This window comes from Mugil cephalus, chromosome 2 (assembly GCF_022458985.1).
Source record: "Mugil cephalus isolate CIBA_MC_2020 chromosome 2, CIBA_Mcephalus_1.1, whole genome shotgun sequence".
NCBI lineage: Eukaryota > Metazoa > Chordata > Actinopteri > Mugiliformes > Mugilidae > Mugil > Mugil cephalus.
In genome coordinates this window covers 27,500,858-27,516,881 of record NC_061771.1, presented here as the reverse complement: position 1 = coordinate 27,516,881, position 16,024 = coordinate 27,500,858, and the positions used below count along the sequence as shown (strand labels likewise).

At 43.4% G+C, this 16,024-nt stretch overlaps 1 protein-coding gene across 4 annotated transcripts in view; it reads left to right on the top strand.

Annotated features, from left to right (window-relative positions):
- Window positions 1–16,024, top strand: part of usp34 (ubiquitin specific peptidase 34) — a 74,822-nt gene that overhangs the window by 13,243 nt on the left and 45,555 nt on the right. For all 4 annotated transcript variants that reach the window (XM_047577616.1, XM_047577615.1, XM_047577614.1 and 1 more), the window contains exons 3-14: window positions 301–862; window positions 2,093–2,143; window positions 6,407–6,556; window positions 7,330–7,397; window positions 10,799–10,991; window positions 11,829–11,890; window positions 12,403–12,484; window positions 12,609–12,701; window positions 13,418–13,543; window positions 13,780–13,909; window positions 14,675–14,805; window positions 15,015–15,745. In XM_047577616.1, coding sequence (XP_047433572.1) covers window positions 301–862; window positions 2,093–2,143; window positions 6,407–6,556; window positions 7,330–7,397; window positions 10,799–10,991; window positions 11,829–11,890; window positions 12,403–12,484; window positions 12,609–12,701; window positions 13,418–13,543; window positions 13,780–13,909; window positions 14,675–14,805; window positions 15,015–15,745 — 2,379 coding nt within the window. The remainder of the gene's footprint in view (window positions 1–300; window positions 863–2,092; window positions 2,144–6,406; window positions 6,557–7,329; window positions 7,398–10,798; window positions 10,992–11,828; window positions 11,891–12,402; window positions 12,485–12,608; window positions 12,702–13,417; window positions 13,544–13,779; window positions 13,910–14,674; window positions 14,806–15,014; window positions 15,746–16,024) is intronic.

The window sequence follows — 16,024 nt, the reverse complement described above, 5'->3', positions numbered from 1 at the left end:
TAGTCCCAATGTGTTGGTACAGTGCAAAATGAAAAGAATGAAACCAAACTAGGAACGAGGTGAACAGTTTTTAAGGTGAAATGTAAAGGTAAAACCAGAAGTAGTCAAAATTATACTCTGGACTCCAGAGGGTTAAAGGGGAAACCAACACAAAAAAAGTGTTTAATTTGCTTGATGATCTGAGACATTCAAGTGTGACAAACATGCAAAAAGAAATTCACACCACTGTTACACATATGTCTCAACCATAAACGCCTTCTCTAAAACATCCCCCCTCTTCTTCCTATGTGATGTCACCAGGCAATGTCTGTGCTGCTTCAAGGAGTACAAGCATCTGGAGGTTTTTAACCAGCTGGTCTACGCCCTCATCAACCTGGTCATCGCTCAGATCAGCAGCTTGAGGGACAGGCTCTGCAGGGTCCAGGACCACACCTGCAAAGGGGGCGCGTCCGGGTCGGAGCGGGCAGCGGGGTCCGAGTGGGGCGGGGGGGAGTCCGGGCACGGCGCCCTCCCCCAGCCGCCCTCCTCGCCCGGAGAGGATGAGCCCGTCAACGTGGAGAGAGACTCCGCCGAGGAGGACGCGGACGCTCCGGACCTGAACCAGAAGAAGAAGACGACGACCCAGAGCCAGGATCAGGGCCCCGGCCAAGCGGCGGAGGCCCCGGGGGAAGAGCTGGGCTCCGGGGGCGGCGATGACGGCGCAGGGGGGGGCAGCAGCGACTGCAACAGCGACAACCAGGATCCCTTCAGCTCCTGGAGCACAGAGGAGAGGGAGAAACTGCTGCTATGTGCCGCCAAGATCTTCCAGATCCAGTTCCCCCTCTACACGGCGTACAAACACAACACACACCCCACCATAGAGGTAGGAGCAGGGCTGACACGCCCCCAACGCCCACAGCCCCACCGTATTCTGTGCTTACGTTAATGTTTGAAAAGCCTGGCTAGCAGTTTCCCCCCTGCTTCAAGTCTTTATGCTAGGCTAGGCTAGGCTAAATGCAGAGACACACAACAGTAGACTGTAAATAAAGATGGACGCCATGACAGCTCCTCTAAAGTGAAGCCAAATCAAGTAGAGCTCCCCCCAGTGGCTGGAGGCTGCAGTGTAGGTCATAAGCTCCACCCCCTCCATGTTAGTGGGCCAGATAAAACGCTACAATACACGTCAAATACTTTTGTTTCCAACAATGGTTTCTGTCATTTTAGGTTGCTTTTGAATAAGTTTTGTTTTAGTTAATTTGACATGGCAACTGGTGGCAACAACGGCGACCACCAGTTGCCATGCCAACCGCTCCGTAAACTGGTCCTTTGGGGCCGTGGGAGTATTTTTTTTTTTTTTTTAAATAACTTCAGTGTGTAATCCAACATTTCTTCATAGCTTGTGCAAGTAGAACAGAGTGTATTATTAATCCAACGAAAATGTGAGTGAGTCTGGAGGAAGGTGGGCGGGGCATCGATACCGTGACTCCGCCCTCGGACCGTTACAATCAGACTCTGGCTCCAAATTCTTAAGATGGCGACGCCCATATCTTTGGGAAAATAGCGTCAGTGTGGAAGTTTGTGCGCATTGTCCGTATTTATATACAGTCTGTGGTTCAGACCATAAGTATTTGGACAGTTGCACATTTTCTTTCATTCTTTCGACACATTCAGTCTGAAATAAATGATTGAATTAATTATCATTAAAGTTTCAAATCTTTTTTTACCATTTACCACTAGCAAAAAGATTATTTCTGTTTATATATATATAAGTAAAGATATTGGGACAGATAAAAGGAAAAAAGCATAGAAAAACAATATGATCAATATTTTGTGGCTAATCCATGAGGTAATTATTCCTTTTTCTGTTAAAGACCACGTGTAGTATGTAGTTAGTATATTAACATATTCATATTGATTCAGGTTCCTTCAGGAGTTTTTAAATTCCACGTTTCCTTCTCAGCTTTTGACAAACTCTGCGCTGGAAAAACACTTTTTTCCCTCTTTTCTTTCAGCTCCTTCAGGACTCTCAGTTCATATGAGCCTTTAGTTTTAAACATGACACCAGTTTGGCCGCGTCATCTTCTAATACCTTTGCCTTTTTCTTTTCTTTCAGGACATATCTGCTCACGAAAGCAACATCCTCGGCTCCTTCTGTGACATGAACGTAAGAAAATATATATTATATGGACATTATATATTAGACCATATCCTCCTTTTAATGTTGATGTCAGTTCATCTCTGAAAAGGTTTAAAAACAACAAGTGCTCCACAGAGTAGTCGATGCATTTTATTATTATTACAAGACAATTAAGGGATTAAGGAAATTAAAACACAATAAGAAAAAAGAGCAGCTCTCAAAACAAATGAAATACCAAAGAATATCAATTAGTTTTAAGAAGGGATTTAACAACAGGCAGTGTCTGGTACGGCCAAGTGTAAAAGAGGCAGCTGAGAATCTCGTCTGAGCTTCAGCTTTGTTCTGGGGACGACCAGGAGACACTGGAGACCTGTGTTTAGTTACATGTTACAAATAAATAACATTTAAACGATCTTGTGACAATTCAAAGTTCTGCTGGGAAACGTTTGGACCTGACATTCATTCACATGGATGTTACTTAGACATGTAGCCGCCACCGAGACCAGACCAGCCCAACTCCCACTAAACAGTATTAGGAAGGTGGTCATAATGTTGTGCCTGATTGGTGTAGTTAGTTCAGTTGCAGAAGATGAGTTGCAGCGACGCTAATATGATTCATGATTTCTGTATTTTTAAGACAATGTTACGCAGAACATTGTCTGCTTGTGGAGTTTGTGTCCTTATTTATGACTCTATAGACGCCTTCGCAGCCTGTAAACTGTGACATATTTTGAGGGGCGGGGCTTAGCTGGAGGCAAAACATCCCAAACACGCTAGCTTGTAAACAGTGGTTACGCTTTTCAACATAATATAACATAATATACTAATACACTCACTATTTCAAGAAGCAAGTGGAACCATTGTGGAGGGTAACGTAGCAAAGCAGCTTCTGCTTGGACAAAGCTGAATCATACGAGTAAGGTTGAGTTAGCTAGCAGTTAGCATTAGCATCAACAAGAATTCCCCAAATAGTGACAATGTGGTCTAACCCATAACGTTATCCAGGCTGAAAGTGATGATGCATTAGATATTAATGTACCTGATGTGAAGTGTGCGCTGTGAGTGTTGCTGATTGTCTCAGTTCAGTCCTTTATTTTAATCACGTTCAACCAAAATTGTCTATAACTGGCAGAAGCTGATATGTGATAAAACTTCAAGTTAGTGTTTTTGCTTTTGGCACCAAAAATACAGCAAGACGACATTTTCATAGTTGACAGTGACCGTGTTCGTCTCATACTTCCCTCAGTTTTGCCTCCAGCTGACGTTGTGACATCACAGTGACGTATAGACCATGAAGGGGTCTGTTACTCTCGTCTTTATTTAGGCGGCGGTGCTACTCTTTGGACTCTCTGCCGTCCTTTTGTTGTGTGTTTTCCAGCTGCGTAGACTCATAAGTTGGACGTTGAGCTGATAAAATGATGGATAAGCTCAGAGGCTTGTGATTGTACAAGAGGACAGGTGTCTTTTAAATGCTCCAAGCTCCTCTTGTCACTTATTCCATCCTGAAAACAAGTTGAACTCGTCTGAGGCTTAAGCCCGACAGCTGTGCTGCATCCAGAGTAGGGGCGGGGAGGAGGAAATATGGCCTGGATGTGGGTCTTAAACATGCTGGGAATTTGTGTACGAGGGGTACGAGGACATCAGGGTCCCGTATGTGACTGACGGAGCCACATGAGCGCTGGAGAGTCTCGGGTTTATTGATCACATCTTCTCTCAGCATGTCGAACCTTTGCTCCTTCCACTCTGTAGTTTTAGTTGTTGTCTGAGCACAGTCCAGGACACACGAGGACACTTTAATGGGAACAAATAAATCCACAAACTCCCTAATCCCTTGGAAACAGAGGATAATTACTTACATGTGATTCAGTTTCTATTAACGCCTGGTGTCACCTGCTGGGAGTATTTTTAAAATGTCAAGGTAATCAGCAACGGGGACGATGTCAGGATCCATGAATTTAAATCGGATTCACAGACGTGATCAGCACATTTCAGAATAGTCGCGTTGGTCTCGTCTCTTTAAGCTCACAGACATTTTTAAACCCATAGAAATAGTCAATTTAAGTCAATTTAAATCTGTTCTTGAACCGTTTGCAGCTCAGGCAACGTTTAGGCCTCTTTTGGAAGATAAAACTAAATTTTCCAGCAGTCGTCTCTTGGGTCATGTGAGTTGTCAATTTGAAGTTCAGAGCTCTTTTGGTATCATGTTGTGGCTAATACATGCAAGCTAACATCATATTTCCTTTATCGGTCAAAGATTAGTCATTAAAATCTCAGAAAATGGAGAAATATAGCGACTCAGTTCCAGATGTCTTCTGATATTCGGTTTACTGTCTCAGAACCAGAACATATTTGAGACATAATGAATCTAAATAGTTGCAGATGAATTTTCCGTTGATTGAGCTCTATAAATAAAGTTGAGCTAAATAACGCCTCTCTGTCTGAGCTGAATTCAGCCAATGACAGAAAAGCATCTAAATAAATGAGTTGGTATCGTTGAACTTGGATTTCAGATCAGAGAAAATAACAAAGTCCTGAAAAATACAAGTAGATTATGGTTTAATAGATGTATTGGATGTTGCCTTAGACGGCACAAATGTATCTGATTAAATTTAGTTTCAGCATTTTTCTAATAAACTTTATAAAAGACAAAGTCGCTCTGACTGTTTTGTCTCAGATTTGACCGATTATCCAGATATAACCACAGTTTCCAGTTCTTTCCATCAGCTCTGTCGTTCTGTCTTGAATTCATTTTGAACCGGGATGACTTTTATTTTTGAGCAAAGTCCTCTAGGACAAAATAAAACTTAAAAAAGCTTAAACGTTTCTGTTCTTGAATTTCCTCGTGGAATATATCATTAGTGTAGAGATGTCCAGATCTACGGCTGTTGAATAACATTGGTGGTTGAACGATGATCAACTACAAACACCTCAGCAAACACTTAGTTCTTCCACACAGGAGACGTGATTTTGATTCTTCTTCTTTGGTAGACAACCTTTAACACAGAAGAAGAAGAAGTAGTTTTGAAACAAATACAGTTAATTACACTTAAATAAACTCCACAGGGATCCAGACAGGAAACTGCTTCATCACTGTAGCTAAACAAAAATAAAATAATACTATTACTAATAAAATAAAGTCAAGTTAATAATCATAATGAGATAAAAATAAATTGTGTTAGCAAAAAACAACAGGATAAAAAGTAAGATTTTAAAAATTATAAATAAATAAAATAAATTCAGATAAAACTATTAATAGTAAAATAAAAACAATTTAATAATAATAATGAAATAAATAAAATTAATTCGTGTAAGCAGAAAAGACAAGTAAAAAACGCTAGTAAAAAGAAAAATAGTAAGTGTTTTAAAAATAAAAAAATATTTGTAAATAATAATAATGAACTAATAAAATAATAAAATAAAATAATTAATAATTACGAAATAAATAAAATTGTATTGTATAAAATTGTATAAAAAAATGAAATGTAGAAAATGGCATTCGATAAAGCCAGAAATAAATTAATTGGGTTTAAATAAATGAATAAAACACAGAAAATAAGAGTTCATATGTTCAGATATGACGGTCGGTGCCAGAAAGGCCTGATATCATAGTTTAGCTTCATATGTTTATGTCATAAAAGGATTCATGACACATTTCCTGCCTCCTTTTTATCAAGGTCTTTATTATTACAGAGCGCTGACCCTGATAAAATCTACAGTACGGCCAGTTAACAGTGGTTCTGTAGGTTTTTTTTTTTTTCGTGCAACTAACTTTGAGTTTGCAAAGAAAAACATTCCTGAACTCTGCGTTGTCTTTTTGTAGAAAGGTCAACTGTGTTAACGTAGAACTAAGCTTTAACCGTACAGAGCTGGTGGAGACTTCAGTCTGCTCTTCATCTGGTTTGGTTTCCTGCAGATGAAGTTACTTGTCCCAGAGCGAGTGGTAAATGTGTCCCTGGACAATCTGCCTCCCCCTCTTCCACCACCACAATAAACTTTTCATTAAGCTCCGGGGCAGAGTTTGGGAAGGCATTAAAAACAGGATGTAAGAAACGTGGTGGGAGGACGATTGAGCAACAAGGCAAAGGAAATGTAGCGATCCATCCAAATAAATGGACGTTTTGTCCTGAAAGTCATAAAGAAGCAGACGTCTTTAAATATCCACACACCCAGTAAATGTAAAGGATGAGGTCTCGCTGTTCTGGGAAAAGCGAATGAAAACAACACTAGAATAAAAATGTAAATGAGGCTCGTCTCTGGACGCCGTTGACGTTTTGTTCCCCCGTCGACCAGGACGTGGAGGTTCCTCTGCATCTGCTGCGCTACGTCTGCCTGTTCTGTGGGAAACACGGCCTCTCCCTGATGAAGGAGTGCTTCGAGTCGGGAACTCCGGAGAGCCTCCCCTTTCCCATCGCCCACGCCTTCATCACCATCGTCTCCAACGTGAGTCTCCGCCAGCAAAACACCAGCAAAACACCACCGACACGACGCTGCCTCCAGCGTCTGGATTCACAGCTCGGATAAAAACATCCCAAAACAGCGAACGCTGAAGTACTCTGAGTGTAGAGCCAGTCAGGGATGAATCACTTGCATGCAGCCGCCCTGCAACAAGATAGTAACCTGAACTAATGGAGAGGTCAAAACATTTTGGGTGGTTACATAGAACCGTTTAGCTGGAGGCAGAAGAAACAGCATCACATTTGTGGGGATAGCTAGCGCCATGATGAGCTAACGTCTTCAATGAAATGGTGCTAGCTAGCCTCCATTTAGCATATCTGGTTTACAAGTAAGCTAGCTATAGATTTAGACTTTGCTAGCTAACGACATAGCTCATCTGTCATCTGTATCTGTGTTGTGGGCTCAGAAAAGTTGTTTTAGTAGTTCAGTATTGTGGAAATCATTGTGCATGTGATGGAGGAATGACCAATACATGTAGGGGATGTGGCCTCAGTAGCTATGCAGGAAGTAGTGCGTCATGATGGAGGAATAACATCGCATCACATCAGAGTGTTTTAGCCAAGATTATGCTCCAGTGTCTTTTTCTGCCGACGATATTTATGTTCTTCACCTCCAACTTTGATAATTCCCAGTTTATTCCCGTTAATTCCCATAAATTCTCGTCATCTCCCATGGGAACATTCCCAGAATCTTACAACCCCGGCTGAGGATGAATAAATTTGATCACTGACACTTTGCTTTGTGCCGTTGGTCCACAGATCCGAATATGGTTGCACATTCCTGCAGTCATGCAGCACATCATACCGTTCCGCACCTACGTGATACGGTGAGTTCACCTCCTCAAGTTCATTATTTATCCTCCGCTGATCCAGTACCGATCTTTTATTCTTCGCAAGTTTCTCCTCGTCTTCTCCAGGAGTCGCCTGCATTGAGTCCAGTAAATCTTTCTGTCAAAGCGAACGTAGTGAAGAGAGGGGAGCTCAACAAACACCCACCCTGAATAATACCAGCAGACTGATGAGACTTTAGTTCCTCTTCTTCTTCTTTGATTTTTAGCAGCTTTCACTCTAGACAACTTCCACTAAAACAGAAGAGCACAGGGACGTCTCCACGCTGCAGGGACGTGGTTTTGTTTCATAGCGGACCTAAAATAAATAAATGAATAACTGCTAAAGATCTGATCTGCAGGCTACACTCTGTGTCAGTCGTCCTCTGGGACAGTGATCTGACTCAATTTGAGCTTTGCTACAGTGAATCCAGTTTGTCTCCGTCAGTTGTTTGTCCCACAGTGGGACAGACACTGGAGACGGTGGAACAGCTGATAGATTATCTGGACTATAATGCGCTGAATGTGCTGTGAATAAACAAACTGTCCTGCTACGTTTGGGATTTAAACTGTAGGGACTGTTTTCCTGAAAATACCACAGACCAGGGAGTGTGGAGACGTCCCCCCTGATCTGATCCCTGTTTTATTCTGTCAGCATTTTAAATGTCCTAAAGGTCCTTCCCAGTAGATTCCTAAAGCCTTTTCTCATCTTCCTTGTCTTCTCCTGGAGTAAAGTTAATGTAGTGCGGAGAGAGGAGCTCGTACTTTGTGTTCTCTGTTGCCATAAACTCCCTAAACTCTCCCTGGAACACAGGAAACTCTTCTTTTGAACCCAGCGTTCACTGTTTGTTCTGGTTCAATGTAGCTCGTAGCACTGACTGAACTGCTCCCATTAACAGTAGAACCAGTAATTACTGCTAAAGATCTGATCCGATCACATTAAAAATGCTTCGATCAGTCAGTGATGCTGATGTCTTCTCAAACACAACTGAACTGTGTCGTCTAGTAGCATTAACGGTTAATGATCAGCTGCTCCCACCTCACCAAACGCCCACGCTCAACAATCTACATATTTCTCTTTTACTGCCTTCGTTTTTCCAGAGTAAAGTTCTTCCACACAGCCGACATGTTTAGTCATGTGGTTTTGGTTCTTCTTCCACTTCCATTATCGGCAGCTCTGACGCCAAACAACCTCCACTGAATCAGGAGAAGTCATCGTCGCCTCCGTTTTTATTATTATTTTTGGAGCTTTGACGCTTGACAGTGAAGATGAATGAGACATATTGAAGCTGCAGGGTCGTAGCTTTGGCCTGGATAAAATAAATAACAACATTGGATGAGGCTGAAACCTGAAAACAGTCCCATCCTTTTAAAAACACCTGGATTTTACCTGTCACCAATCATCACGGCCCTACTACGTATATAAACTTGGAAGCAAGTGTCTTTCTTAACAACCAGCGTGAGTTCTATGTATTTTGGGATGTATTTACTACACGATCAGACTTTGCGTTTATTGATATGAATCATTTTCCTCAGTTTACCTTTAGGTGAACGTTGATGTTACCAGAATGTGACTGAATAAATGTCAGCAAAAGAAAAGAAGCGCTTAGATTTAGGGCCGAGAAGATTTGCAAGAGTCACAACTTCAATGCAAAAGTGAAAAAAAATAAATAAAATCACAGTTTGAATTATTCACTTTAACTTTTTGGCTTTTAAGAGTCTACATACAAATATCCCTGGTTTATATCAGGCTGCTGTTAAAACCAGAGGAGGTTACTTTGAAGAAAGAAAACTCAAATACCTGATAATTATAGTAAAAATGTCTTCTCATAAGTTACTCTTTATATAATAATCATATTTATTTTGATGCATCGATATCAGTGAAACTATGATCTTTTATGTGATTTAGCTGCACAAACCTGCAGCTAAGTAGTGATAAAACTCACCTGGGAGGGATGAAGGGAAGAGTCTCTGTTTTCACAGCTCGTCAATTCATCAGAGACTAAGAAATAAAGAATAAATTAAAAAAAAAAAAACTTTTTATTTAACTTCCCGTCCTGTAAATAACTGAGCAGGTGCCATTTTGATCAACGCCCCCCGTCACTGTCGGCATTCAGCAGCGTAGTCGCCTCTCTCCCTCTCTGCCTCTCAAATACCGAAGGGCCGCGCGTCGCTACGTCGCCAGGAAGAGCCTCTGTCACCGTGGCAACAGTCGCCGTGGCTGCGGCCGAGCTCTCGTCACGTGACCGGAGGAGAGGTTGAGTCACGTGACTCCGCTACCTCGTCTGACTCCCTGAGCTTTGAATAAAATGATAATTAGAGGGACGCTCCTCTGCTGACCTGTGTCCTCCAGCAGAGCTCTGGAGGACGGACGCCTGGTTCAACGTGGACAGGACATGAGCAAATAAAATGCTTTTTTTTTTTTTTTTTTTAGCGTGTTACGGTTTAAATCAGAAACTGTCTGAGCAGGAAGAGGTGAATAGAGAAGAGTCTGAATCAGAAGACTTTTAGTTTAACGGCTTCATGAGGTTCATGTGGAGGAGATTTATACGCTGTGACTAAGAGGTTTGGTCCATGAATAATGACGGACTGGTGGACACAGAACTGTTCTCCTAGTGACAGGTGGACATGGAGCTGGTCTCCTAGTGACTGATGGACATGGAACTAGTCTCCTAGTGACTGATGGACATGGAGCTGGTCTCCTAGTGACTGGTGGACATAGAGCTTGTCTCCTAGTGACTGATGGACACAGAACTGGTCTCCTAGTGACGGGTGGACATAGACCTGGTCTCCTAGTGACTGGTGGACATGGAGCTGGTCTCCTAGTGACTGATGGACATGACTGGTGGACATAGACCTGGTGTCCTAGTGACTGGTGGACACAGAACTGTTCTCCTAGTGACTGGTGGACACAGAACTGTTCTCCTAGTGACAGGTGGACATGGAGCTGGTCTCCTAGTGACTGATGGACATGGAGCTGGTTCCTATATGGTGGACGGATTGTCCTATGACGGGTGGACAAGACTGGTCTCCTAGTGACTGTGGACAAGAACTGGTCTCCTAGTGACTGGTGGACCAATGTATCTCCTGGTACTGTGACGGGGTGGACATAGAGCTGGTCTCCTAGTGACTGGTGGACATAGAACTGGTCTCCTAGTGACTGGTGGACATAGAGCTGGTCTCCTAGTGACTGATGGACATGACGGGTGGACATAGACCTGGTCTCCAAGTGACTGGTGGACATAGAACTGGTCTCCTAGTGACTGATGGAAATGGAGCTGGTCTCCAAGTGACTGGTGGACATAGAGCTGGTCTCTGAGTGACGGGTGGACATAGAGCTGGTCTCCTAGTGACGGGTGGACATAGAGCTGGTCTTCTAGTGACAGTGGACATGTCCCCAGGTACCTGTGTAAGCTGTCGGACCAGGAGCTGAGACAGAGCGCCGCCAGGAACATGGCCGACCTGATGTGGAGCACGGTGAAGGAGCCTCTGGACAGCGCGCTGTGCTTCGACAAGGAGAGTCTGGACCTCGCCTTCAAGTACTTCATGTCCCCCACTCTCACCATGAGGCTGGCAGGACTCAGCCAAATCACAGTGAGTCCCTCCCCCACCCTCACCCCCACCCCCACCATGTAGGCTGGAGGCTGACACAGATCCATGGGTTTAACCCAAATATTACCTGTTCAGATGTTTAAAACCTAACAAAGAATTATTACAATTAAAAAGAACCTTTATGTTTGACTGAATAACTAAAGATGTAACGATGCATCTCCAGACAGATGAGTCGCGATTCCTTTTATAAACAGCAGAGGGCGTAATCTAGTCATAATCCACAAACTAGGAACACATTTAAGCCTTAGTTTGTTTATTATGAAGAGATTTAGTTTATTGATATTATTCATTTAGTTAATTTGATGTGGGATTTGTTTTATTTTGTTTTTTTTTTGTGTTGTTAAGTTAAAGTATAATTTCTGTTGCACTTTTAAGAAGAAGATGCGTTATGTTGCAAAGTTTACGCTACCTCAAACAAAAAGGATCCTCTTTCATTTGTTAAAGAAAAGATATATAATTTGTGTTAATCTAAATGTTTTTTTTTTTAAATACAGGTTCAGTGCATAGTTTGCATCTTGATGTTACATCCTACGTCAGAAATGTGCTTTTTGTCTGAGAAATAATTAAAGGAATCTTTTTCAGTCATATCTCTAACCCAGTGTCTGAAATCGTATCAAGTCTTGAGTTGTGTTTATCGTTACATCCTTATAAATAACTCTTCAAATAAAACAACTCACCCCACATGTCCAGAATATCTGTGGATCCCTCGTCTCATGTGGGTTAATGTTGCTGCACATCCTGGTTTCTCAAACAGAGGATGCAGGAAATTACATGCTTAAAATCTTTCACTCATCGTGAAACGCGTGTTTGTTTCCTCAGAATCAGCTTCACACCTTCAACGACGTCTGCAACAACGAGTCCCTGGTGTCTGACACAGAAACGTAAGTTTAAAGATGTTTCTACAGCAGCCAAGCGAGAAAGAACAAACCCACACGTGGCTCTTTGTGCTGACGATGACCTAATTTATTTAGTTTTTGTATCACGTGACATGAAAGAGGAGTCAGACAAACTGACAGACGAAGGAAATAAACATCCATGCTAATTGTCAGTGAGCCTGGTTCATAGTGAGAGATGCAAAAAATGTGCAGCCGGGTTCATTTTTGTTTCTACTTCCTGTTTCACTCTCAGCAACAACAAGACAAGTCGTACAAACGTCTGCGTCTCCAAACCCCCGTTAACCTCACAGATTCTTTACTGATCCAGAAAAGTCAGTTAAACAGTTGCGTAGATGGAGAAACAGGGAAACACTAAAGAGGAAACACGCTGCTACCGAGACGACCAGTCACAGCCTTTGTATAGTTACATTTCTGCAGAGTTGCACCTCACTAACACACCGGACTAATAACGTAAATATAAGTAAATCTCTCACTGTGATTGTCCTTCGTCCTCTCAGGTCCATAGCGAAGGAACTGGCCGACTGGCTGATACACAACAACGTGGTCGAGCACATATTTGGGCCCAATTTGCACATAGAGGTGAGACCTTCGATCCACTTCTGTGAACTCACTCACACAGTCTCTGTTTTATTTGGATTTAGTTTGTCCCCTAGTGATGCACATATTCTCAGTGTGTGTGTGTGTTTTTGTGCGTCTTCTCCAGATCATTAAACAGTGCCAAGTGATCCTGAACTTCTTGGCTGCAGAGGGTCGACTCAGCACTCAGCACGTAGACTGTATCTGGGCTGCAGCTCAGGTGAGACGAGGCGGCGCTGTCCTCAACAAATAAACGAATAAATAAATAAATAAATACAAATAAAAGTCTGTTCCATTCGTGGCCCAGAATCAACCCCCTGAGTGGCCCACACGTGGTCCGGCCCATCTGACCTGAGTTATACACAATGTGTCTTAAATTCCTACAGTGTTTCAGACCGTGAATGCAACAGTCTGTGTTGCTGACGGGACTAATACCAGGATATAGAGACTGAAATACGTCTTTTTAAACTCTGAAACGTAGAATTAATAATGAAAAGGGTAAATTTAACTCTGTCTGGAAGTTCAAACGAGTGCATTGGGACTGAAAGCTTTTTTTAAAAAACAAAATATATATATAGTTAAATGCTCTTTTTCATGTGTGATGTTCAGATATGACCAGAGACAGATGTTATTGCCACATCTGTGTACGTTTATATTTCTGCACGATAGTAGGATGCGACCAGTTTTTTTTTTTTTTTTAATCGCTGAATTAGAAGACGAGATTAATCCTTTAATTTATGGCACAGTGTCCTGAGTTGATTTTCCGTATGTTTCGTACTTTGCGTGGATCTTAAATTTAACCTTTAATGGTCTTGGTCTTGGTATAGTTCTTGATTTTAAAGCTCGTCCCATCTGAACGTGTAACATGTCTCCTCTACCTCCTCCACGTCGTCGATCGTCCGTCAGCGCTCACCTGCTTGTTCTTGTGTTTTTCAGCTGAAACACTGCAGCCGTTACATCCACGACCTTTTCCCTTCGCTCATCAAAAACCTGGACCCGGTTCCTCTACATCACGTCCTCAACCTGGTGTCAGGTCTCCACCCCAGCGCCCACACCGAGCAGGTAAACCAGAGTAGACCCACCCACCGTGTTTATTATATGACGTGAAGGGGCTGACGAAGCTCATATCGCCACCTAGTGTGGAGGAGGAGGAGGACACGTCCCCCTCAGTTATTCCTTGTAAACAGGGACGATGTCCGCGTTCAGAAAGTTAAATTTTGAGCGTAGCTCCATTAAACTCTGCGTGTGAACTCACTGAGTGACTTGTGTTGGATTTAAAATGCGCTCTCCTCCCTCAGACTTTGTACCTGGCCTCCATGCTGATCAAGGCCCTGTGGAATAACGCCCTGGCAGCCAAGGCCCAGCTCTCCAAACAAAGCTCCTTCGCCTCCCTGCTCAACACCAACATCCCCATGGGGAACAAGAAAGGTCAGTCTGCACCCACCTCACTGGAAACTCAGTGTTACACTTAGATCTTCTCTGTATCTCTGTTATATTTTAAGGTTTGGTTCAATTGTTTTGTTTTTCTCTAAAATGCGTTTTACTTTTGTTTTGTCCTTTTGTGCAACATTCTGTCTGTTTTATTGTGAAGCACTTTGTGGTTTGTTACCTGGGAACGGTGCTGTGTAAATAAAGTTTACTCATTTACTTACTGGCTTTAATGAAGTTATATCAGGCACAGAGATGCTCGTAACAGGTCCAAGGACTGATTGAGGATGTATTATTCTGTTATTCTTTGTGTCTCTAAACCATCAGATGATACTGAAGACTGTTCTTAAAGAACCTCATCAAGTCACATTTTTGATTTAAAAGTGGCTAAAATAAATATTTAATGGATGATTTGAGTAACATTTTTTTTAGCCTTTTAGATTTTCAGCCCAATTTAACAGAATAATAAATAATAATAATAAGTAATGACAAGTCAATACTTTTTCCGTTTGTTTTAGTGCAAAAAAGTCAATTAGGGGAATATTTATTATATATTTAATAAATTATCCTTAAAAAATCTTAAGAAAAATAAGTGCAAATTGCCACATTACTGTCAGCTGTTTAGTTAAGGGTCTCAGTGGATTAGCAATAGAAATTATTCCCAAGTTGCAGTAAAAATGCAGTCTTCTATGTAACTTTGGGCCACATGTTTGACCCCTGCGCCCTAAATCGTTCTCTAATCTGTGGTGATCTGTCCGACCTCAGGTTCTCCGGCTGCCAGTCCGGACAGCAGCGACAACAGCGACACTCAACACAGCGGAGGCAGCGACATGGAGATGGACGACCAGATGATGACGGGCAGTAAGAGGAGCCAGCAGAGACTCTCAGATACAGAGGTACAGGCAGAAGAAACGATTAAATATGAGTAAACTGTAAAATCATAATCAAGGTGCATGCAACAGTGGTGGTTGGTCCCTCTAGAGGACGATCAGTGACGTCACAGAATTACACGAAATGACAGCAAATACTTAGCCCAGCTTTAAGGCCTGCACACGTCTCTTCGTAAGGCTTCCAGGTGTGAATGAGTCTCGTGTTGTGTCCTCAGGAGTCGATGCAGGGCAGCTCAGACGAGACGGCCAACAGCGTGGAGGAAGGCAGCAGCGGTCCGGGCAGCAGCAGCGGCCGCAGCGAAGCCTCCAGCAACGAGGCCGCCTCCAGCCGGGCCAGCCAGTCGGCGGGGAGCCCCGGCAGCGAGATGCACTCGGACGACATGGCCGACAGCGAGGCCCTGAAGGAGGAGGAGGACGAGGAGGAGGAGGAGGAGGACGAGGAGGAGGACGACGACGACGAGGAGGAGGACGAAGACGAGCAGGGGAACAGGTCGGCGGCCGAGGGCGTCCTGCAGAAGGAGCCCAGAGAGCAGACCGAGTCGAGGAAGAGGAAGGCGGGGGAGGCTCTCGGGGAGGGGCCGAGCCAGGGGGCGGGGCCCAGCGGCTCAGGGGGCGGGGCCAAAGCCAAGACCCTCCCCTTCAGCCCGGAGACGTCTGCCATCATGGTGTCGGCGGCGTCGACGTCTCTCGAGGGCCGGATGAGGATGCTGGACGCCTGTTCTGCGTCTTCGTCGGCGCGTCCTGAGGGGGCGGAGCCCCAGCAACAGCCCCCGGACATCAGCCCCTCCCAGATGGTCCAGGGGCCTCAGGAGCCGCCCTGCCTGCCCAGGCCCGGGGACTTCCTCGGAGAGGCCATGGGCAGCGAGCTCTTCAACTGCCGCAGATTCATCGGGCCCCAGCATCATCACCACCACCACCACCACCATCATCATCACCACCATGAAGGGTAAGAAAAAATAAATAAAAATATATTTATGAATTCATGTTTCAGGTTAGAAAGTTTTATTCATTCCCCTCAATAAGCCAACAGGGAACCTGTGAATTAAGGCGTTTTATTAAATTATATTAAATTATTTCATTCAGCTCCTTAATTACAGATAAAATTTTGTGTGCGTGTCAGAATTTTCTGTATTTCTGCATAAAAAAATGACTCAAAACATCCCGAAAGTCCTGAAAGTGGACAAAGAGAACCCGACAAAACAAATGAAACACAAATATTACGCTG